The 26,111-nt window shown below is 36.7% G+C and overlaps 1 protein-coding gene across 40 annotated transcripts in view; it reads left to right on the top strand.

The window, feature by feature from the left end:
* The window catches only part of Rims1 (regulating synaptic membrane exocytosis 1), a 499,782-nt gene that overhangs the window by 387,240 nt on the left and 86,431 nt on the right, over positions 1-26,111 (top strand). For 30 of the 40 annotated variants that reach the window (XM_036167469.1, XM_036167430.1, XM_036167434.1 and 27 more), the window contains 2 exons: positions 11,494-11,606; positions 17,145-17,311. The exons of the other annotated variants lie outside the window; for them this stretch is intronic. In XM_036167469.1, coding sequence (XP_036023362.1) covers positions 11,494-11,606; positions 17,145-17,311 — 280 coding nt within the window. The remainder of the gene's footprint in view (positions 1-11,493; positions 11,607-17,144; positions 17,312-26,111) is intronic. 40 annotated transcript variants of the gene reach the window in all.

Here is a 26,111-nt window from a genome sequence, read left to right as displayed (position 1 = left end):
CAGGTTAACCATGTGGTAAAATCCTTTGAATGTTTCTTAAATCTTTCATTTATTTCATTAAGATTCACTTATTTAAGATGTACTTATTATTGTTACTTATGTGGGGTGTTCCATGTGGGTGCAGGTATCCTTGTAGGCCTCAGATTCCCCAGGAGCTAGAATTACAGACAGTTGTGAGCCCAGTGACATGGGTGCTGGGAACTGAACTTGGGTCCTTTGAAGAGCAGCAGGTGATCTGAACCATTGAGCCATGTCTCCAGCTCCAAATCCTTTGGATTTTATATTGGAAATGAGTTTAATTTAATTTCCAAAAGATGCAGACCAACAATTAACTAGAGAAACATATAATTAGAGGTCCTCTGTATATTCTTATCAACCAAAAGCCAGGTTGGCTACTATAAACTTTCCACATGATGCAACAGAAAGTCTATATGAAGAATCCACATTTAAACCTTGCTACAAACTACATCAAATGTTAGCACTTTCACTGGTCAGTGTGCCCTGGCAGACAGATGTTACACCCTGCCAAGTCTTAGAGACAGGACGTAGATATGCCTTACAAAACAGATGTGTAACTAGATCAACACAAGAGGTAAATAGGAATGCTTATCCAGCAAGTCTCAGCAGCCAGGATGCTGTGTTCTCCTTCTAGAGTGTGAGGCAGTGTAACCACTAACAGTGGCCCCCACAGTCCAGAAGGTTTAAAGCAAGTTCAGATTTTTCTCCAAAGTCATGTTTGAGACTGAAAATGAAAGACATGTTTACTGTAAGGAGAAATCCCATAGCTGTAAGCTGCAGACTCTCTTCTGTAATTTATAATAGGAAATTCATGTAGTTTGAATGCTTGCTCCCTGAGAAAATGAGCAATAGGACTGATAGAGACCAATAAACTCATTATTTTGCATTTGTTTTGATGATTTGTAGGTAAAATTATCTTACAACTAAAGACCATAGTTTCCACGGGTTACGCAATGCTGTGAGTGCTTAAATTGCAGCAGTTTTAGAGAAAAAATTGGCCACTCTACCTGTAGAAGACTATCCTGGGAGTGCTCCAGATATAATTAATGATAAACAAAGTTTGCCATTCACTCCATAGTGATCACTCAACTAAGAGTGTTGTACATTATCTCATATTTTCAAAAAGCCCCAGGATATAAGTATTAATATCCTTTATTCTCTGAGACATCTAAAGCTTCAGTATATTTGAAAACCTGACCCCCTTGTCAGCCACTTACTTGCTAAGTGGTAAGCCCTCCTCTAAGAATCCTATTCCAAACCACTTTGTGCTACATGAACTCTGCAACTATTTTTATTGAGTGCCTACTATGCACACAGAGTAGCATCAGTATAATACTCATGTTGTATAGAAATGGAGACTTAAGGCCTGAGTGAACTGCCACAGGTGCTGTGAGGCAGGCACAGATTTTGATCATCTAGTCTGTGTTCTGTCGTCTTTGCTCTAGAGATGCAACAGACTCTTTTATGGCACACTGATCTTGGAGAGGGCCACTTGGTTTTTATATGTTCACCTGCTCAGATAAATCTATGCCTGGCTTCTTGTTAAATCACCCACACAACAACAACAAAAAAAATCAGATTCTTTCTATGCTACCTAGACATTACAATCTGGGATTGAAAATTCAGGTGAAGAATTATAGATAAATACTTATACAACTTCATTTACCTTTGACTCCTTTTATGCAGAAAGCTGAGAGATAATATCATTTTAGGTTTCACAGACTGCTTTTAGGCCTATTTTTAATCATTCATTTTAAAAGTAAGCCAATTTTTCCCTCTCTGCTACATTTCTTGGACAGTTTTAAAGAGCCCATGAATGTAGTTTGGGGGCATCGAAATAATGATTTAAGAAGATCAAAAGTGAACCAGAAATTAAATGACTTCAAGGTGAGAAAAATGTTATTGTCATCATAAATTTCTGCTTTTATGCTTTTAGATGGTATTAAGTGCATTATCTCTGGATCCTGGGAGCAATTTTGAATCATCACAGAATATATTTCATTATGTTTTCTACAAATATGGTGCCCTTAATTATAAAGCATGTGTAATTTATACACCTGGATAATGAAAGGCATTTAAAGTCCTAGTAATTAAATTATTTCAAAGGAACAAAAAGCAAATGGCAACTTGTTTTCTACCCAACTAATGAAATGTGTAATAATTATTGTGACAAGATTGTAAGAGGTGATTAAGAGATGTCTCACCAGGCGTTGGTGGCGCATGCCTTTAATCCCAGCACTCGGGAGGCAGAGCCAGGTGGATCTCTGTGAGTTCGAGGCCAACTTGGCCTACCAAGTGAGATCCAGAAAAGGTGCAAAGCTACACAGAGAAACCCTGTCTAGAAAAACCAAAAAAAAAGAGAGAGAGAAAGTCTCTAGTCAACTACATTTTTAATCTAAGTTCTGGAGTAAATGCTAAAGTATATTGCCTGTACTCTTCTATGCTAAATGATGACAGAGAGTTTGAGTGTTAAGTTATGCAAAATAAAATTTATGGAAGTATGACATTAACCTTAATTATAGTGAATTTATATAAAAGTGAAAACTGAAAATTTTCTTACTTTGCATTAATTATAATATAGATCATTAATCATTTATAATACTAGTAGGCTATAGTGGTAAAATGGGAAGAAATATGCTTGAAGCTCTATGTTAACAAATTTGTAATTTCAAAATTTCACATTTTCCTAACTATCTTTAAATAGGACCAAAATATTTTAATTATTTTTTACAAATTATTATTTAATAGAGAGCATAAGAAGCTAGGCCAGTCACTCTCTGTCCTTTGTAAGTTAAGATTTATAATATTTGATATCTTGAGATACAACTCTATGGTAGTGTGCTTGCTCAGTGTGTAGAGACTCTAGGTTCCATCCCTAGCTGTGGCCTCAAAAGAGGAACAGAGAGCAGTGGGAGGGGTGAAGACGAGCCAACCAATATAGAGAGGACAGAAGGAAAGAGAATAATTTTTAATGGTTCATGTTCCTTAATTTTTCCGGGCTGAATCATTCAGATGCAGTATTTTATTCAGATGCAGTATTATTTATAATATATATTATGTATATTATAAATAATGATTTGAATTTTCCATATTAAAGGGGCATTTAGTTACCTATGTATTATCCTAGCTTCTTTAAAATTGGCTTCTCAGAGGATCACATCACATAACCAAGAGGGTGTGGTTTGGGCCTCCCCATTCTGTTCAGTTCAGTGTATTTACTAGCAACCATATTATGATAGCCACTAAAGCTTCCAGATGTTTCACACTAACAGTCCTTGCAAGATGTACCGAATTGATCAAAGACTTTGCTCAACCCTTCATCCTGAGATTTGTAAAGGAAGTTGTAACACAAATTGTTCAATGGTCTTACTAATAAAAACAAAAAGTAAAAACAAAACAAAACAAAAACCCAGAACCAGATATTGAGGTGAAAGCTTAAAGATCAGAGGGATAGAACAAACCAGCCACAGGTTCTTACCGCTAGGAAATCCTCAGCCCAAGAGAGCTACTTCCTGTATATTCACGCCTACATACCTTTCTGTGCCCAGCCATCTTACCTCCTCTCTCTGCCCAGCTACATTACTTCCTCTTTCCACCTAGCCCTATCACTTCCTGTCTGGCTGTACAGACCTCCAGACCTCTATGGTTAACTAGTGCTGGGATTAATGTTGTGTGCTACCACACCTGGCTCTGTTCTCAGTGTGGCCTTGAACTCACAGAGATCTGGATGAATCTGCCTCCCAAATGCTAAGATTAAAGGTGTGTGCTACCACTGCCTGACCTCTATGTTTAATATAGTGTTTGGCTTTTTCCTCTTATCCCCGGGCAAGCTTTATCTGTTAGAGCACAAATAAAATATCACCAGAGAAAGTGAACAGGAAAATCAAATTAAGCAGGTGTCCAACTATGGATGGTCTCCTTAATGTGCACTATTTGTTTATGTCCTTCAAATACTGCAAACATGGGAAAGAGACTGTCCAAATGAGCTGAGTCTATCAATGTTAGGTCACATCAAGACTGCCAAAATAGAGCCTATTTGTTGTTAGTGTTGTGGGAACAATGAGTGTAATGGCTAAATATTAGAGGTCATTTTGGATAAAATAAATGTCCTCCAAAGACTGGTTCCTCTTCACTCCAGAGAGCTAATTACCCTGGCAGGCCTTTGCAAAAGTATCAGGGATACCTCTTAAGGAAGAGTAATGTTCTAAAAACTCCATTCTTTGTGGCAGCTCGTTGACACCTTGAGTAGCACAGAAGAGCTAGGTAAATGATTCTTCTATCAGGAGCTGGCCCTGTCTGTTGGGGACAGGTATTTCAATATGCTGGAGCTTGCAGGTTTTCACACGGGCTTGGCGATCTCGAGCTCTGTAAAACGTCCATTGGAAATAAAAATGCTGAAACAAAATCTGAGGTCATGTGGCTGTGGTGTGATCTGAGCAATTATTTGTGTAAATAATCTTCTTCACCTATGCTAGTGTCCCATTTCAATTATCTAGACCTGATAGAGTGTCTTATTTAATTTCCCTAAGCCAGTATGGAATATTCACTCAAAGGGTGTTAATTTGCTTGCCACTGTTTATGATTCTTATACTGCATAATCATACACTATCACTGTCTCCATTATTAATGAATACTGGTTAATATCTAAGGGGACTGTCCCATCAGCTTTTTACTAAACCAATCTGAATGACAAATCTTTACAGTGTACAAAAGGATTATTCCACTGCAATCCAAGAACAAAAAAAGATTTCTATACTTGCACACAGGAATGTATTTTATTTAAGGCAAGTTGCTAGGATTGGGAAACTTATACAGGGTGAAAAGCTTTACAGATTTTATTTTTATGTGTAGTATAGATGGCAGTGCTGATATAGAAGTTAAGTAAGGATCTGTCAACTCATTCATTAGCTTGAGTAAGTTTGAAAGTAAGGTTGATCATCAAGGGAAGACACCGTCTCTTCATTTTAAAACATGACAGAGATAATGATGTCAAATTCAGCACATTTTTCTCATAACACCTATAGTTTGGCTAAGTTGGTGAATTAGAAAATATTGGGGGCTGGAGAGATGGCTCAACTGTTAAAGGCTAGGCTCACAACCAAAAATATAAGAAAATATTGGAAAGAATGTAATAGAGCCAAACAATGAATCATTATAGTTTCTGTTTTACAAATATGAAAAAAAATATTGCAAGAGAGGTTCTCTGAGGACTCCCTTCTCTCTACACAGAGAAACTCCAGATAGATGCATTCTAGGAACCACTGAGCTGAAGAATAATGATTCAGCTTTAGATCGCGTCAACTACCACACCTTCCTTTCTTTTTCTTTTTTTGTTTTGTTTGTTTTCTTTTTTTAATTCATTTTACATACCAACCCCAGATCCCCCTCTCTTCCCTCCTCCCTCTCCCTCCCCAGTCTTTCCCCCCATCCCCCATTCCCTTCTCCAACAAGGTATGGCCTCCCATGGGGAGTCAGCAAAGCCTGGTACATTCAGTTGAGGCAGGTCCAAGCCCCTCCCGCTACATCAAGGCTTTGCAAGATGTCCCATCATAGGTAATAGGCTCCAAAAATGCCGCTCATGTACCAGGGGTAGATCCTGATCCTGCTGCCAGGGGATCCTTAAACAGATCAAGCTACACAACTGTCTTGCTTGTGCAGAGGGCCTTGTATAGTTCCAATGGAGACTCCATAGCTGTTGGTCTAAAGTTCATGATTTCCCACAAGTTTGGTTTGGTTGTCTCTGTAGGTCTCCTCATCATGATCTTGATGACCCTTGCTCATAGAATCCCTCTTTGCTCTCTTTGCCTGGACTCCTGGAGGTTAGCCTGGTATTTTACTGTGGATCTCTGCATCTGTTTCCATCAGTTACTGGGTGAAGGCTCTATGATGACAGTGTATTCATCAATCTGATTACCAGGGTAGGCCAGCTCAGGAACCCTCTCCACTATTGCTATTAGTCTAAGCTGGGGTCATTCTTGTGGATTCCTGAGAACTTCCCTTGCACCAGGTTTCTCCCTATCCCCATGATGTCTCCCTCTATCATGGTATCTCTTTCATTGCTCTCCAAGTCAATCCCTGTTCCAGCTGAATTATTCTGTTCCCTTATGTCCTCATCCCCTACCCCCTTCCCTCTATTGCTCCCCTCATCCCCAGTTTACTCATGGAAATCTCTATTTCCCCTTCCCAGGGCAATCCATGCATCCCTCTTAGGGTCTTCCTTGTGAGCTAGCTTTTCTGGAGCTGCCCCATGCCTTTCTTAACTTGTTTACTGTGTTGCTTTTAAGTAAGGAATAATACTTAAAATGCTTAGAATCCTTAAAATGCAATATTGACAAGTATTGCATTTTAAATCCTCAAATACCAACCCACCTTACTTAATAGAATATTTTAAAATCTAGTTTATATTTGAGATGCCTTTATATTCAGACTTCGTATCATTTTTACCTACTGCAGATAATTAGGCAGATCTTTTTAACTCTATACTGTTTCTGTCTCTGTCTTATGTTGCCTTCTCTTACATCTCTAAGCACTTCTTAAAGTACAGTGCTTGAGACAGTGAATTCTTTATACTTTGTCAATACCTGAGTCACTGTAAGTGTCATAGTTATGTTATATTGTATCTGTCAACTTTAAGCTATGAGGTGGTTTATCAGTTCTCTTCTTGACTGATACATTGGAAAAAAGGAGGAGTTTCCAATCTCTCCATATTGTAACTATGTTGCCATTTAAGGAGGAAGCAGGGATTTTAATTTTTTCAACTATGAAATATGGTAGTATACCAAAATGGACTCAATTATCCTATGCAAGGGTTATTGTGTTACAGGATTGACTAATATGAACTAGTATTTGCAAAACAAATGATGAAAAACTTTTTGACTTCAAGAAATTTAATGTACCAATTCACTTTGTACATTTAAAATTGTATTTCACAAGAAACACTTGAAAAAATATGAGAAGTTTTAGTGTGGGTACCTTGCCTGTACCTATGTTTATGCATACACCACATTTATGCAGTGCCCATGGAGGCCAGAAGAGAGCATTAGATACCATGAACTGGAGTTACATTTGGCTGGCAATTGGACAAGAACAGCCAGTGCTCTTAATCTCTGAGCCATCTCTCCAGACTCAAGTATCAAAATTTAAGTTTGTGTTCATTTTTAGCTTTTTAGATTTTGAAAATGATAGAGATTCATTTTTACATAAATGTAAATCCATGAAAACTTTAATTTGGAATGCTAATAAATCACACATAACTATAACGTGAAAAATATCTCAAAAATAGCATTGTCTTTGGAAGTGATATATAAAATTTTCAATATTCAACTAATGGTTAAGAGTTGTTATTCTTTTCAATAGTACTTTTTATGAAATAAATTTCAAAAGGGGGATCTGGAGAGATGGGTTAACATTTAAAAGTGTTAGTTGCTCTTGCAAAAGAATAGACTTTGGTTTCAAGCTCACAATTGCCTGTGACTCCAGCTCCAGGTGATCCATGGTCCTCTTCTGGCCTGTTTGGACAACTGAACATATATGCATGTTCAAACACACACTCCCAACCCTCACCCCCCCAGACACACACGGAAATAAAAATAAAATGATTCTCCTTGGCTTTTAAAATACATACAAGTATAGGCAGAAATTCTCAAATGGTTTCAGTTTGTTTGTAGATTCAGAAATCCTTTCTTCAATCGTGCATCATTCTGAAATTATGAATGAGGTGAAATCATTTGTACTTTTTCAGTAGGTTAAGAATTGTGGGTCCATGGGATAGCTAGGTATGTAAAGAAACTGGCCACAAGCTTGACATAATGACCTGAGTTGAATTTCCAGGACCCACATGCTGGAGAGAACTGATTCCAGTAAACTGTCCTCTTATATTTACTCCCACACCATAGTGTATACACACACACACACACACACACACACACACACACACACACACACACACACACACACACACACACACAAACACACAAAATTCTTAGCAAAGTACAGAACAGGAAGGGGAATGCCCTTTAACCCAAGTCTTTATTGTTAGTACTGTAGAATATTTTCCATTAGAAAATTATAGTTAGTACTTTGTAAGTTACAGTTACTAATCTTACTGTATGTGCTGCAATTGAAATTCTTTCTGTTGAGTTTTAAAAGAAGAGAAATTATGTCCTAAGTGTGGCTTCTAAAAAGAAACCCTGCTGTCCATTCTTGATGGCAATTTTGACAAACATCAGTTTGAAAAAGATTCCTGAATTTGCACAGAACAAGTAACAAGATATTGATGTAAGGGAAAAGGATCTTCTTTAGTATAGGACTACACATCAACATATGCTTATATTGAGCCACAGTTTATTCAACATAAGCATAATACTGATGCTATAGTTACTGGGACAGATTTCAGCCTTTCAACTCCTCTGGAAAACACTAATAAAACTACAATGTGAACCACATCTTAGGAACTACAGGAGATAATTTATTTAATGTACAGTAACAAACTTTAATGAGCTATCTACAATTGTAGTTAAAGTAGTCTATAGTAAACTCCTTTTTATACAAGCTAAATTGTTGTTGAAAATAAATAATATTGTTATTGTCAAAAATAAGAATTACTTTATTATAATATATCACAGGATGAAAGATAATACCTCCAAAGACATTAATTTTTCTAATATTTTTGTAAATAAATGAAATAAATGACAATTTGCCTTTTAGTCCTTGTGTTTGTTAATTTAAATTGCTACAAACACTCAGAATGTCTTAAAATGTAAATTTAATGCAAGGGTCTCAATTGTCCTGATTTAAATTTTGCTGTTAGAGATAAAATTGATAAAAGAGTTGAGCCCTGTAAATGATGAGGAATAATTGTTCTTTTCAAAATAAAACATTGGAAATTTTGATATGTGTTTAATTTTGTTTATAGCTAAATAATTGAGGGATATTATTATTCCAAGGACAGAGTTTGCTTTTGGTTGCTTCTATTATTCTTCCTATTAATAACAGATATTAGTGGACTGATATTTTAAGGTTAAAGTTTGAGGAATTTAGCCTCACATATCGATAATCCATGCAGAATGTCATTTTATTTCACAGTGAGCATTTGAGAAATAAAAGTGTGCAAAAGAGTGAAATAGGACTTCCATTCACACCATTCATAAAATCAATGTCATGTGATAACTTGTACAAACAGTTATTTTATCATATTAGATTAATGCATAGTGTCATCAAAAAGAGAACACAAAAAGCGAGTCTGAACAGCATGACGCAATTATACCTTCTGATTGCTAAAGTATATGATCAGGCTTATGTGAACTTGACTTCTGTTTGGAATCTGAACTCAAGCAAATGAAGATGGCATGGCAGTTGTATTTGCTGGAAAGTTGAGTGGCTCTGCTGGTGAGCTTGGGTCATAATATGAATTTGGAGGTTGCTTTTGTCCTGGTGAGATGTAAACATTGTTTCCTTAGCCTTTCTTGTGAGTAAGTGCAATATACTGAGAGTTTCTGGAAACTAGGAATGAAGTCCCTGAAAACATTATATTCAGTTCACGTATTACTGATATATTAGTAGGGTGTGTCTTTAAGTTTTGCATGATGGGTATTAAAGTGCAGACTCCGTAAGTTAATGAAACCCCACATAGACAATGACGGTGGGATGGCAAAGTTCACTCACCAAGACTGTTTCCAGATATTTCAGGCCTGTGCCTTCTGGGAAGGAATATTAAGAACTGCAAAATACTAAATGCAAATATAATAGAGCTTTGATCTACAAGTGTTATAAAGGTTCTTTAAAAGTTAATGTATTTGACAAGGATATTAAACTAACATTTAGTTATCTATGAAACAGATTACGTTGTCTTGCTTTAAGCTTTTGTTAATCAGTACAACTACAGATTTTTTTTAGCTCCCTTAAAACTCAAAGCAAGTAAAAAAAAAATGATACCAAGAGGTATTTATGACAGAGGTGGAGAGCAGAGAGAAGATATACTTACATATGGATTTCTGTGTTGTTTATGGCATTTTATACACAAAAGTCTTAATTTTCATAACTTCATTGCAGTTCTTAAGAACTGCCTTATTGTAGCTTACTTCATAGTGCTACCTTTGGCTCTGTGTGTTGTCAAGTAACTAACAAACTTCTCAATGATTTTTCCTCAAGCTGTTTGTTAAACGTCTTCTAGTTAAAGGCAATTACTCTGTGTTGTCTCTTAGGACAACATTCAAAGCAAATGTGTGTCTGTCATAGCTTAATTTTCAGAACTGTGATGTAATAGAATGAGTCTCTAGTTTACTGACTTCAATAAGGTAGAAGTTAAAATGGTGCTGGTGTGATTAAAATTATGAAGTTGAGGTTCCAGACATATTCTCACATGGGCACACATCACACATGCACACACTCCTGTACACACCTTAGCATATGTTTTAGAGGCTGAATGGTACAAAGGTCATGTAGACTCTCTCTCTCTCTCTCTCTCTCTCTCTCTCTCTCTCTCTCTCTCTGTCACACACACACACACACACACACACACACACACACACACTTTATAAGTATAGTTTAAACTTGTTTGAGAGGTTAAACACTAATCAATAATATGTAAGTTGTAAACAAAACTAATTTAGGTCTCGGCACAGTTACGAGCTTTTGAATGACTTACACACAATTATAGTCTTGACTCTTTCCCCTCCATTTGTAAAAACACAAAAATCAGAAAAAGAGTTTTTTCAATAGATTTAATGGATTCTGACTTTAGTCAAATTGAAGATTACAATCTTGCCCTCTAATCACACTCGCTTCTTGTCATAAGAAAGCCTTAAGAATACATTTCTGAACATCTTATATTGTAAAAGAGTTAACCATTAGAGCATATCCTTTTCGAAATTTATGAGTTTTATGTATGTGGTTTATGCAAACCATAAAAGTGGAAAGTTTTTCTTTTGTCTAAGTTTGTCTGTTTTTATAGGCAGCAAATATTCATCAATAGCTGTTGGTCAAAATTCATGTTATAGGAAGGATACCTGCAAAGAGTACATGGTTATCAATAAAATACTTTTCAAGAGACTTCACTTTAGCTGAGGCTGCCAAGTGGGTGTGCATGCATGCAAACATGTGCATGTGTGTGACGTATTCGGTATGCACATTTGTTTATAGCTAACCAGCAGCAGCTAGTGAAAAATACCATTTCACAGTTTAAGTTGATTCCACATAATCGCTTATACAGAGAGTTGAAAATATTTCACATCAGATGAAGAAATAGGGTGCTTATTTTTGTGACTAACATTTGTGTTCCCCATTCTGTGTACTTTGAATTGTGTTCACCTGGAGATCAACAGTTGTTAGTGCTGTCTATTCTGTATTTTTCAAACCTATGGTTTGGTTATAAATTTTGTTTAGTTAAATCACTCAAAAGCTTTGAAATCTTAGAGCAGTCATGTCCTTAAAAGGTGCTTCATGTGTTTTAATGCACTTCCATTATGTGTTTTGCAGCCAGCTTCGTAGTGGAGGAGCGAACAAGACAGATGAAAATGGAAGTGCACCGGTTTAAGCAGACCACGGGGTCTGGGTCTAGGCAAGAACTTGACCGCGAGCAATATTCCAAGGTAAAATTAGAAGAATCCAACCAGTAGTGTCCCCCTGAGAAACAGAATATATACACGAGGGGTGTGTGTGTATGTGTGTGTGTGTGTTTGTGTGTGTGTTTGTGTATCACAAAATTAGAGAGCACTGAGCCATGTAAAGGAATTTGTCTTTAAATATTAGTCTTGCATCATAGTTGTTCATACAGCTTGATAAAGCTCTTCTACACCTTTATATTTTCAGAAGATAAATTACATGATTTGAGATATTACTTATTACATTTAATAATCTTTCTGATGGGAAAAGAATAGTGGTATTAAAGATAAGGCTTGTCCTTAGTTACAATTGTGAAAATAAGCAGGGTGTATGAGGCCATATGTCGATGAAACAGTAGAATATCCATTTAGAGTATTAGATGTATTTATGTGATATTGACTAGTGAATTAGTGACAAAATCCATATAGTCTGACAAATTTGCTTATTTTCTTATTTGTCTTTAGTTTAAAAAAATCCTGTTTTAATCTCTCAGAAGATTACATAAGTGCTAATAAGTATTATTTTTAAGAATATACTAGAAATCCATAAAGGTAGTAGCTAATGTTTAATTAAACTTATACTCTATGAAACACATTTATATCATTATCTGGTTTATTTTAAAATTTATATTAAAATAGCATTAGTTTCTCGTTGGTTACATATTGACACTGGGAAGCCTTTTTGTGAATAATGACCTATTAGAAATCAAAATAAGTGCAAACTAAACTTAAAATAAAGCCTCAAAGTTACTTTTTTTTTTTAATAATCAAGTTTGGTCCATAGAGAGCCATTGGTTAATACAAACAGTAGAACCAAAAACAAAATATGGTTTATCATCTGTAATGTCCCCAACTCCAAGCAGTTAGATACAGTGTATCATAATATCCCAGCCCAGCAGCTAGATACAATGTATCACAATATCCCAGCTTAGTAGTTGGATACAGTGTATCACATTACACCTTCGATGCAGAAACCTAAGTGGAGCACTACAGATGTCTCACTGATTCAGGGATGCCACAAGGACTTATAGGCACCTTTTAAAAAAGTAAAATCAGTAAAGAGAAGCAATAAACATACACACTATATAAAAAACTTGACTTCCAATGAAGTAGCTAAATCCAGCTCTGCACATGTGTCTTCTTCTGGTTTATGGTGGTGTTCTCAGCTGAGAACAGCCTTTCTTTGTGTATAGCACCCTGGCCTTTTTTTTTTTTTTTTTTTTTTTTGGCTCACACTGCAAATTCACTAAGAATGAGAAGACAGGATGATTTTCAGGATAGAATTTTTTTCACAGTTAGCTTCCATTAGTTGAAATTTCCTGTTAGGGCAAAAGCTTCCGTTAATCCAGAAATCCTTTCTTGATTTCTTAACCTTCTAATAGTTGAAGTCACATAAGCCATTGGGGTTCTTGTGAGCTGGGAGTCTAATCATTAATCTAGTCCATCAGAATAATCTGTGCAATGAGCTGTTCTACACATCTGAAGTGTGGGTGGTTTTGTAAACCATCCTTCTGAAAGGTGCCGAATGCTCTTCTGAAAGCAGATTAGATCTTGGAAGGACCTCAGCGAAATTGATCCTTCAGTAAAGGGGCCTGCCACTGAGTCCAGGGGCCTAAACTCAGTCCCCCAGAACCTACTGGGGTAGGGAGAAAACCAACTCCTGCAAGCTGTTCTCTGACCTTCACATATGTGCATGCCTGTCACCACACACACACACACACACACACACACACACACACACACACACACAAATGTGAAAAATATTCTATTTCAACCTAAATACTTACCCACATTGTGAACCCCAAGGCTCACAGAGACAGAATTCATTTACCAAAATCAGTGAAGTCCCTCACAGAGTGACTTGAGGCTGAGATACTGCTTGATTTTGTTGTTACATCACTAAGTACACACACACTCCAGTCTAGCCTGTCCCCAAGCCTTGCATTCTCAATGGCTTTCATTCACATTTACCTATTAATGTTTTTCTCTTTATTTGTATAGATACTCTTTGTCCCTATTCTATTGAATTTGAATATCTTAAAAACCAAAGTATTTTGGGGTGGAGAACTGGTTTAGTGGTTAAAACTGAAGCTCATACTGTTCTTACAGAGAACCCAAGTTTGGTTCCCAGCACCCACATCAGACAGCTTGCAGACATCAGTCTGTAACTCCAGCTCATGGAGGTGTGGGGAGCACTGCTGGCCTCCAAGGGTACCTGCACACATGTGCACATACCTCCCAACACAAACACATAACTGAAAATAATTTTCAAAAAAGAACAGCTTTCATTTTCAAATTTTTGTTTGTTTTTGTTTTTTGAGACAGAGTCTCTCTGTGTAACTTTGCGCCTTTCCTGGATCTCACTCTGTAGAGCAGGCTGGCCTCGAACACACAAAGATCTGCCTGCTTCTGCCTCCCAATTGCTAGGATTAAAGGTGTGTGCTCATTTTTAATATTTTAAGTTAACGTCAAGATGATATGGTTGATTGTGATCTCATCATACATATACATCAATGAGCTATGCTAACATTAACCTGTGTCTCCCCATGCTTGTCTCTTTCCTTCTCTGCAAGGAGCCACTTTGTGTTTTAAAATAGTTACGTATGAGGTATATGAATCTATATAAATATAAATGTGAAATACACATCTTAATTTCCATCTGCCTGTGAGAGAAAAGATGAAAAACATGACTTCAAATAATGTATTTTTTAACCCTCAATAATGGAATTAGACAGTTCAGTTATAGCTGCATAACCAATAAATGGGAGATTAGAGATCTTAAAATGGTTAAGAATATTAGAAATGAAATTGTGTGATGCAAAGTAACAATTGCAAGTTCTTATTATATATGTATCAAATAAAAATTATATTTACCACAACTAAAATATTTATATTCTAGGTCAATGTTTCTAATGAAGGTTTCATTGAATCTGTTTTACATAAAAGAAAAATAATTCACATCAACGAGTCATGGATACTAGCTGTTTCAGTTGGTTTACAACTCTTTCACATATTTTCAGGGAAGGGTTATGTTTTTTTCCCCAAACATTTTATTTTGCAAAGGACTTTTATTGCTCATAAATAGTGTCAGAATTTTCATAAATGTGGTATATATTAAAATTTTAACTTTCTCTTTTATGATATTTATGCACTTAACATATTTGATAAAGTAATTAAAATTCAATACTGACAAATTGGGTGAAATAGTTGAAAATTCTTTAACTGTAGGAGAAATTAAGTGGCCATTTTTAGAATACTTTTATTTACCAACAAAGCTAAATTACATTTTTCATGCTAAAAGATCACCATGTAGATATGATCCTGAGACCTGTGTCAAGCCTGGTCTTTCTTTAAAGGATTAAGTTGTCCTACTCTTCATCTTGAGTGAGAAACTTATATGGGCTTAGCTGCTTTGGAATCTTTGAAATGTATCACTGTGTTTTTTTATTGTTTCTCTAGTGGGTAGGAGTCGTAACTGGAGGATAAAGTCACAATTTAGGACCTCACTTTTTAAAAGAATTCAGTTTCTATAATCCTGGAGCAGGCACCCCATAATTCAGCAGGTGGAAGTAGCTGTTTATTATTACTGACTTTTAAAACTGTGAACCTATAATTAGAAGCTTACTCCGAGGGAAGGAAGCTTGACTCATTTCCCTGCAGGATGACTGAGTAAATTCCTTTTGAGTATATTTTATTCTTCAGTGTATAATAAATGCATTTTGATGAAAATATTAAATTATTAAAGAAGAAATTTAACAAATCATGCTTGATGAAAAAAAGCAGGGCTTATTTCAAAGGTTAACAAGTTTTTGAAAAATCAGTAAAAAATATAATGGGAATAAAAAGTAAACATAAAGTCTTTGCTTTCCTTCAGTTATTGTAGAAGAAAATGTGATCTTAAAATAATTATGGTAATTATTACTTATCCCAGTTAGTAAAATATGTAATGACATTTTTATTCTCTATTTTATGGATGAGCAAAGATCTCTATTCAAACAGGCTGGGGTGGAGATAGCATGTAGAAAAGACAGATTTCATTGAAACTGATCAACATTTCCCTATATGCTCACAAATCTTCATGCCGCTATCCATATGTTCAATACTGTCAGCTGTTTGTTCTGGTTGACAAAATAGTGGAAGAACATGCAGTACACCCAGACAAATTTTCAGGGCATTAGATCTCACTTATTTCTTGTTTGTAGATTTAATGAATACATAATACATCTTTGGTCACAGTAGTCTTAACTTAGAAGTTGTGTTTAATAATCTGCAAGTGTTGAAATCAGGTTTTACTCTGTCATCTTTAGAAGTTTCCCCACAAATCTTTAGATTATAAATGGTTCTGAAGGAAATTAGTCTTGGACAGAACCATCTATCATATGTGACAGAGTTTGCTGGTGAACCAAGGTACTACTTTACATTGAATACATGAGTCACACGAATTTGATACTAACTGCTAATTAGGCCCTAGACTTAACAGCATATGTAAATGTCCTTTGTGTTTTAGTGGGATCTGTAGCTTTCAAAGGTAAACATCATTGTAATAAAACTTTAGAAAAATGTATGTTGTATATTGACCATAAAATGTATATTGTTATCATGATACAAAATGATAAAGTCATACACATAAGAGGCAAAGAATTTAAACTAACATGCTTCAAGAGGATTTTGAAATGAATGTGAGCAGTATCTGTGGAATTATTTGAATTACTTCTTAAATGTTATTTTCTTACCTTTTTTTCATATATATAGACTTGGGTTCTAGAATTCACTTACATGGTACATTTGAGAAAGATAGTTCAAATTAATCAAGGTTCATGTTATGGAGCATTAGAGGATAAGTGACTTCCTCAAAGATTAACTAGCATTTCACCCATTTGCTGTCCACAAATCTGAAATTCTCTTGCTTATTAGGAAATAACCGTGATGGTAATATTTTATTTTATGTAAATGAATATAGTTTTTTTTTTACTGATACCAAAGAAAACAATTACTTAGATATTTAGAGTTATAAAAATTTGTCTCTTTCTATAGTTATAACATAACATATTGCATGGTCCATTCCAATAGGACAATAAAAATGAAGTGAAATAAAAAATTGATTAACTCCCTTGGTAAATTTACATGGTGTCTTATTTTATCTGATGATTCTTAAATATTAGAAATTAAATCCATAAAGTAAAGTCATGAAAGAGAAGAATATGATGAAATGTCAGTTTTAAAAAACCTGAGTAATGAAATTTCAGGTTTTAAGCATGTACACATGATTCATTGACTTTTTCCATTCAAGCACTTCAATTGCGTGTTCACTCTTCATGAGTTGTATCTCATCATTGAGAACATGTCCCATTTTTACTGAGATTCATGTATAATATTAATGCTGACATGACCATCAGCTTCCATTCTTTTCTTGACAAAATCCTTTGACTTCATTTGGGTTAAGCGGTCATTAACCTGGAGGTCTGTGTCTTTTTTTGTTTCGTGACCCAATGGTGGAGCTCATCCTCTCTTGTTTTTAATCTTTAGTATAACATACATAAAGATCAGTACAGAAGCTGTGATAACGTCTCTGCCAAATCATCAGATAGTGATGTCAGTGATGTGTCCGCCATTTCCCGAACCAGCAGTGCCTCACGCCTCAGCAGCACAAGCTTTATGTCAGAGCAATCTGAGCGCCCCAGGGGTAGGATCAGGTGAGTTGGCAATGCTGTGTATATTAATTGGATCTATTTCCTTGGTATGGAGTGCATCTAGCTTCCAGAATTCTTTGGAGAGTACTGTTTAGACCATGTAATGGAAACATCTCATTATAACAACTAGGTGGGGTAAGCATGTACCACCTATTCTGTGGTATCACTCACAGAATGTTTGATACTGCCCAGTAAATTTAAGCTAATTACTATAGTCAAAACTTCAGAAATTGCTCAGAGTTGCAATTGAAGGGGATCCTCATAGTGTGATATGATCAGCAGAGCATCTTTTAGTCTAGTACTTGAAAGTTTTTCCTTTAAGAAATCATATAACAAGTATTTTAGAGTTTATAGAGAGTGTCTGTCATAACTATTCAACCATATCATCAGTGTGAAAGTCTAGCCAATAAGTGAATATGGATGTATGTGAACAGGTGTAACTATGTATGTGTGCATGCATCTGTCTTTCATCTCTACCTACTTTTATGGAAAAGTTATGGACTGTTTATTTCCCTGAAAACTATAGTTTTGTGTTTTTCTTTAACTCCTACTTCAACAATAATAATGGATCTGCTTTCAAGGTAGAGCATAGTGGCTATGAGAACCAAGTGTCTGTCCTTGGTTTTCATTCTGTGAGTTGTAAAGCATATGCACTGCTTGTTACATCACCAAGTGTTCTCTTATCCTTATGTGAAGAGTACCCTGAAGAAAGCCAAGTGCAAGAACTTGAGGCATCCTGGTGCTGTCCAGCCTGAGCAGTGTGCAGTCGCTCTTGCCTTGTTTTTGTAAGCAGAAGTTTCTAGAAGAAATCTGGGGAGTAGAAGGGCTTTCTAACTAGATAGGAATGCTAAATATGAGAACAAATGCCTTTCTGTAACCCTAAATTCCACATTTTCCTGCACAATAAATTGTAGCCTGAAGTTGCAACTTGGATTTCTGTCCCCCACCCACTTAATTCTGTGCTGAGGGAAAGAACGATGTTCTTGTTAGGGGTTTCATAACCTCATGATCTAGATGAGCAGTTTCTAGGATTTTAGGAAGACTGGGGGAAAAGGAAAAGAAACTGTAGGCAGTTTCACAAGGGACTGTTAACTATAGAGTGTTAGGTAGAAAGGTGTGACAGTGCATGGGAGCCAGTGCTGTTCTGAGGGGAAATCCCAACAGTAAAGAAAAACTTGATGTTTGATTAAGCTGTGAGTAAAAGTACAAAGAAGATTCATTCATCCTGACACACAAGCGTTCTCATTTGAAACTGGTAGGGAGAGGAGGTCTTGTGAAGAGCTCACAGAAGACTTCCTTCTTCTAAGCCTGTCTTCTCTAAGCTTCCTGTTTCTACTCTCCCCTGCTCTGTGGCTTAAGACCTTAATTACTGGGATTTTAAGTGGGTTATGGCCAACTTTGTCACTCAAAGTGAGTTTTCCCTTTAACCATGATGAGACCTTCTTTTCTACTAATCCCATGCTTTGTGCCAGTCTTCTGACTCTCCAAAGTTAGGAAACCTTTCACATATATTATTATATATTATTTTCCGTATGTACCTACATAAATACAAAGTACACATGAGCTGGAGAATTGACTCTGAAGTTAAGAGCACTGGCTGTTCTTCCAGACGACCCGGATACAATTCCCAGCATTCATATGGTGGTTCACAGCAGTTGGTCATTCCATTTCCATGGAATCTGATGCCGTCTTTGACCTCTGTGTGTACTGCACAGGCATTTGTATAGGCAAAACACCCATAATATAAAATAAAATGGAAAGAAAAACATCAAAACACAGACACACACTTTACATTCTGAGTACCTGTGTACATCCCTTGTCATTCTAACATGATGAAAAACATTTTCTTTTCTTTTTTTCTTTCTTTTTCTTTCTTTTCTGAAACAGGGTTTCTCTGTGAAACAGTCCTGGCTGTCCTGGAAATCACTCTGTAGACCAGGCTGGCCTCGAACTCGCAAAGATCTGCCTGGTTCTGCCTCCCAAGTGCTGGAATTAAAGGCTTGCACCACAACTGCCTGACCATTAAAGATCTTTGTCTTTTTCTTTGTTTTCTTTTTTTTTAAGATTTATTTCTTTATTATGTACACAGTGTTCTGTCTGTATGCCAGAAGAGAGCACCAGATCTCATTACAGATGGTGGTGAGCCACCATGTGGTTGCTGGGAATTGAACTCAGGACCTCTGGAAGAGCAGCCAGGGCTCTTAACCTCTGAGCCATCTCTCCAGCCAAAAAACATTTTCTTATGTGCTGCCTGGGATGGTCTTGATTGGGAGAGTTAACAAAAGGATTCAGAGGACATTATAGAATTTCTTGAAAGTCAATTTATTGCCCTAAAAGTCACCCTAAAATCTAATGTTATCAGGAAGGTATATAAATAGAAATCATAAAACATGGCCTTAATATAACACAATAAGTTATTGTCACTTAAAATACCAAGTTTTTCTGAAATCTGGCTATTGCATTTCCAGTGATGCACACACACATGGTTATAAATGCTTTCTATTTGGCATGCTGAGCATACAGGAAGCACTCCATCTATAGTTCACTTGGGGATTCGTCCAGATGTGATCAGGCAGTTACACATGAACTGAAAGAGACCATGCCTTCCTACAGACATGCCCACTTCTGGTATGCTCAGTCTGAAATGCTCTTGCTGTTTTCCCCTCCCAATACAGTAAATATGATATAGGCTGCATGATAGTCTCCTTAAGGTTAAAAATTCTCTAGTTTCTTATTCTCTGCACCTTGGCTACTTGTGAGTCTCCATGTTAATCATCCTCAACTTCAAGTAGAAGCTTCTCTGATGAGGGTTAAGAGATGTATTCATCTATGGTTATAATGATAAGTCAATAGAAGTTGGTTTAATACTGTGTCCATTTAGCAGAATAGTAATAGTAGTTTCTCCCTAGGGACCAGGTGACCTGTCTAGCCATGGGTTCTTGGGCCAGTAATAGTACCAGTTATGGGATTCATCTTGTGGGGTAGGACTTAAATCCAATAAAAATACAAGTTGGTTACTCACAGGTGTTTCTGTCACTGTTGCAAGCAGTAGGTATGTCTTGCTAGGCCAGTCATCATTGCAGCTGGCAGAATTCACAGCTGGGTAAGAATGATGGTTATACTTTTTCTTCACTAGTGTGAATAGTACCTCCCTGCACTAATAAAGCTAGCTGGTGATTAGGAAGCATCCAAGTTTCTACCAGTTTGATTTCTCCACATTCTATGACACAAGAACATGGTGTCTGCTGCAGTTAAAGTCTTACCTTCAACTTCTGGAGGATAACCAATAGCATAGGCAATAGCCTGTAATGTTTGGAGCTCTATGGGACCTCACTGGCCAACAGCTCCCAAAGTCGTATCCCATTCCTATCGCTGGGATTTTGATATATTAGGCTGTGTTGTCTAGTAGGGGCATTGCCACCTCACAGTAAGGCAACTCCAGTCTAACTGTGAGTGTGTGTGTGTGTGGGGGGGGGTTCCATATGGCTTTTATAAAAGGTCATCAGTGTTATTTATCCATCCACATCCATGTATTCCCACCAATACCCTGCTCTCCCATTCCCCAACCAAAATTAACCCTCCCAGTTCCATTATTCCCCTTTAACCCTTTGCACCACTGCATTCTATTTCTTCCCTCTTAATGGTACAATCCGTAGGCTAAATAAATTGATAAGCTGTTATGTCATTCTTCTTTACATTATGAATGCTTCATTGGCACCACACACCTAAATTATTATGCCATGTAGCAAAATATTGCAAATATTTGACTATAAGTAAGCAACAGTCTTGACAATAACCAGTTACAGAATGTTTGGGGTGAATGGCTAATTGCCCTAGCTAGGGTCTTCCTTGCAGATTAATGTATATTTTAAAGCAAAGTAGAGATGGTCCAGTTAGAAACCAGTCTGTCAGCTTTGATGTTTACTTTTTGCTCCACCAGTTTGTGATAGATTTGCATGTCTTGTTGAATCCTGTAATATTAGTGACTGCCTATAGAATAGACAATACAACAGTCACAATTAATGAAACTTCCCAAGTTTGAAACAAACTAGGAGTATCTTATCATGGTGAGGTTATTTGTAGAAATGGCAATCAGATCTTAGTGATGGATTAATTACTCATCATTACTGTCATCGAATACTTTGACAAAAAGCCGTTAGAGAATAAATGGTTAGTTTTGACTGGCATGTCTGCAGGGGATCCAGTCCATCATGTCAGGAAAGGTATGGTGGCAGGAATGTGAGGTGGGCCTGAGGGGAACAGAGTGATGCCATTTCATCAGCACATAGGAAACAGAGAATAAGAGTGAGGGAATGAGAAAGAGAAAAAGAGAGAAGAAAGGGAGGAAGGGAAGAGGGGAGGGAGGGAAGGAAGGAAGGGAGGAATGGAGGGAGGAAGGAAGGATGAGAGCGAGGAAGTGAGGAAGGGAGGAAGGAAGGAAAGAAGGAACAAACGAATGAATGAATGAACAAACAAGAATAAATATAAGGCTTGGCTGTAAACCTCATAGTCCAACCCCAGTGGCACACTTCCCCCAGCAAGGCTCCACTCTGTACAGATTCCAGAACTCCCCAAATGACCCCACCAACTAGGGACCAAGTGTTCAAACACACAAAATGCAACAGTGACTATTTATACATTTGTAGAAAATAACTGTAAATAATAATTTTATAGCTTCACAATATTAATAGAACTGTTCTCCTCATGGGTACTTTAATTTATTTTTGTAGCAAGTTGAAGTTTTTCTTAAGCTATCCATCCTGTTGTTTGATGTAGCTTTGAATATCCTTAACATAGCTGATCTGTGTGGGGACTGAATCAAAGAAAAATGGTTAAGAAAGTAGCACTTAAGGAAAGTTTCATATTCTGTGAAAGTGTATTTATATATTTTCATATTTGACCATTGCTGATTATATTATATCATATCATTATTTTAATGAGTCCCAAGCATGAACTTGTTATGCTCATGAACACTCATTTGCTGAACAAAATATTTTTTATTTATGTAACTACTTACCTGTTATTTAGAATGTTTACACTGTTACTCTTTCATTTGGACTCAGTGCTAAACATCACCCTCTTCATCTATCATATTCATAATATCAGACTCAGTCCACAATGTCTGCATTGCTATACACATTTAAACTATTGTTTATTAAGTATGCGTTTCTGCTAGATTTTTGTGGGGGGAGTACTAGTGTGTGTGTGTGTGTGTGTGTGTGTGTGTGTGTGTGTGTGTGTGTGTACGTACTAGTGTGTGCACATGCCTGCAGAGTGCATGGGCAAACCTTAAGTGTTGTTTCTTGGGACCTACCCACATCGATTTTTGATACAAGGTTTGTCCCTGGGACCTAGGGCTCAAAATTTTGCTAGTCAGGCTGGCCATCTGAGTGCAGGAATCCTTTCTGTTTCTGGGATTAGAAACACACTGTACCTCATGCATCCCCAAGCTTGTACTAGATATTCTAACAGGTAAATTATGTGCATAATCATTATTGCTATGATGCAATTGTTAGTAATATCAATTGAAAATACATATAAAAGGAATTTCAACCTGTTGAACTCACATGACCTACAGAATGAAATAGTGGGAGAGGCAGACGCTCAAGTTACAAGTTATTTTTCTCCATTTCACCTGAAATATTTTGTTAATTTATAATGTGGTAGTTAAAAATGAACGTAAGGTATTATTAATAAAAAAAGTTCATACACCAGCCATCAAGCTTAAAAGTCAGTTATGACCATGCTCCCTGCACTCCTATGACACCCACCTTACCTTATCCCCCATGCATGAGATACACTTCAGCATCCGAGGATTCCAGTGGCAGCTCTATGCCTTGCCATGTTGTCACCAAGGTGCAGCCGTTGTGTGGGCAACATTTCCTGTGTCTCGTGTCTGTTTATTCAGCAGCATTCCATCACCATCGTCAACATAGTTTTCTGGAGTAACTGGTGACAGATGCCATGGGAACATCTCCTCATGTCATTCTTACTCTTTGTCAGCAGCATCATAGCTGTCTTGTGCCCTTTCCCCCACATACAAGTTTAAAATAGCCACATTCCGTGCTTTAAAGTACACTGTAACATAAACTGCTAAGTGGTCTTATTAATAAAAAAAAAAAAATCCCAGAGCCAGATATTAGGGTGAAAGCTGAAAGATCAGAGGCATAGAATAAGCCAGCCACAAGTTCTTACCACTAGGAAATCCTCAGCCCAAAAGAGCTACTTCCTGTATACTCAGGCCTTATATACCTTTCTGTACCCTGACATCTTACTTCCTCACTCCACCCAGCTACATCATTTCCTCTTTACACCCAGCTCTATCACTTCCTGTCTGTCTGTACAGACCTCTAGACCTCTAAGGTTAACTAGTGGTAGGATTAAAGGCATGCACCACCATGCCTAACTCTGTTCCCAGTGTGGCCTTGAACTCATAGAGATCCAGATGAATCTCTGCCTCCTGAATGCTAGGATTAAAGGTGTGTGCTACCACTGTCTGACCTCTATGTTTAATATAGTGGCTAGCTTTTCTCTCTGATCCCCAGGAAAGCTTTATTTGTTAGAGCACAAATGAAATATCACCACAGTACACCCTTGTTGCAGACTATAGTAAATGTGAAAATGATTTAAGGGGAATTGGAGCCTTTAGCATATCAGGTTCTCCATTGTCAATTTCTGAATTACTTTCTGATTCTTTAGTGTCTGTGAATGAAGTCTAAAAGCATTTTCTATCAGTTCATAAGTGTGTAGGTCCTGTTATATACAGAACATATCTGATGCTGGCCTAAATGCTAGCATTTTTTTTTTTCATCGTTTCTGCATACTTTCCCTTTCTAGAACTTAAGTTAGTTTTTTGTTCTCTAATATTGTCATTTAAGTTTAGCTTTTACTCTGCTATTATCTGTATGCTTTCAAGTTAGCATTTAATGTGTTCATATTTTGTGATGCTATACTTATATTTGATTTTTATCACATTTTCTTTATATTCATTAATTATTTAGGGGTAAATTAAAATTTGCAAAAGTATGGAATACAGATTACTGATAATACTTTCTTTTTAAAGAGGGATTAATTTTATTATCTTAAATTATGTGTTTGTGTGTATGTCTACCTGTGGGTATATGCACATAAGTGCAGAAGCCATAGGCATTAGATCCCTGAGAGCTGAAGTTATAGATACTTGTGAGGTGCCTGACTGATCAGGGTTCTTAAGCTGAACTGAGGTCTTCCACAAGAGCAGTGAACCACTTGTCCAGCCTAGATTATTTATACTTTTTATTTGTATACCTTTAATCCAAGCATTAAAGAAGCAAAAGCTCTATGGGTTCAAGGACTCTCTCTAGTCTATCTACATAGCAGGTTCCAGGTCAGTCAGGTATGCAAAGTAAGACCCTTTCAAAAAAGCAAGTATGGAAAATGGGAAAGGGGGGAGGGAGGGAAGGAGGGGGAGGGAAAGAGAGAGGAAGGAAGGACAACAAAACCATGCATATATAATTTCTAACCTCACTTGCCTGAAAGGCATTGCTGTCCAAGTGTGTCGTTTGATAAAGATTCTTCAAGCCTTTGCTGAGTTTTGTGCTTTGAAGTATTATACTTGTACTTGAGAAAGGTAACAGAATGGTAAAGATGTAGTCACCTCTGCTTTTAATACACGACTCTTATTACTTACATTGCTTAAAACTTCCATTGCTTTTCTGATGTCTTTCAGCTCTTTACTTCAGTGTTTACTCCGAATGCCCCGTTGAAATCTCAACTCCTCAGCCTCTTTAAATGAGAGTCTGTAAACTTCCTTTTGACTCTGTCCACCTTTACTTCATATTTCATCAGCCTTGTATATAGAACTCATTAATTTTCCTGATCATCTCACTTTTATTATATGTTTTAAATATCTTTATGCCTAATACTTTCTGCTTTAAAATCAAATTTTTTCTATATGAGAACATTTACAGTATTCTTCTTGGGATCAAATGTATTAGTTTAGTCTTGTGAACTTTTACTTTTTCCCTACATCTTGGCCTTTCCATCATTTAGTGCTCTGTCTTTTGCTTGTTTATTTTGTGGGGTTTTTCTTGGCAGGGGCAGTGCATTCATTTTTATTTCTGACAGATATAGAATTATTTTTACAATTTTATTTTCTCCTTTTAAATTTTATTTTATTTTTTTCTGTTTCCATAGTTATTTTTTAATGAAATTATTCTTACTTCATTTACTTTCTTGAATATTCTGCTATCATACCTTTTTTTGTGGCACTGCTGGGTCATTTAGTGTTTAAAGTTTGGCTAACAGTAAATTAAAGACAATAATTACCAGTATATCCTCATAGGAGGGATGTATGGGACTGCCCTAACATTAGCTCCACTAACACCCTCCTCACTTAAATAAGTTATGTGATGTTTTTATTATATTGGTTCTTTTCATTAATTCATACCATTTTCTATTAAATACATCATATTAACCATCTTATTTTCTGACAGCTGTTGTTTTCATGCCTCTTAGAGCTTCATTCTGGAAGGTTTCTTAATAAAACAGTCATTAGAAATGGGGCCTCAGAGTCCCTTAGTCTAGGCACACGTCCTTCCTATTGTTCTTCATGACCTTGGAGTATGTGGGGAGGAGATTCGTACCATCCTGACCCTGGAACTACACCTTGCTGATCCAGAACAGCCTCTGAACACACTCCTTATCTGATGACAGGCCTGCTTTTGGTTTTCTTTTGATGCTTTGGTTAAGGAGATACACCAGTATTTCTCATGAACTCAGCGATATGTTTCCATACACCCTACTTGCAGCTTCCTGCCATTTC

This window comes from Onychomys torridus, chromosome 18, assembly GCF_903995425.1.
Source record: "Onychomys torridus chromosome 18, mOncTor1.1, whole genome shotgun sequence".
Lineage (NCBI taxonomy): Eukaryota > Metazoa > Chordata > Mammalia > Rodentia > Cricetidae > Onychomys > Onychomys torridus.
This window is presented reverse-complemented; position numbering and strand designations above follow the sequence as displayed.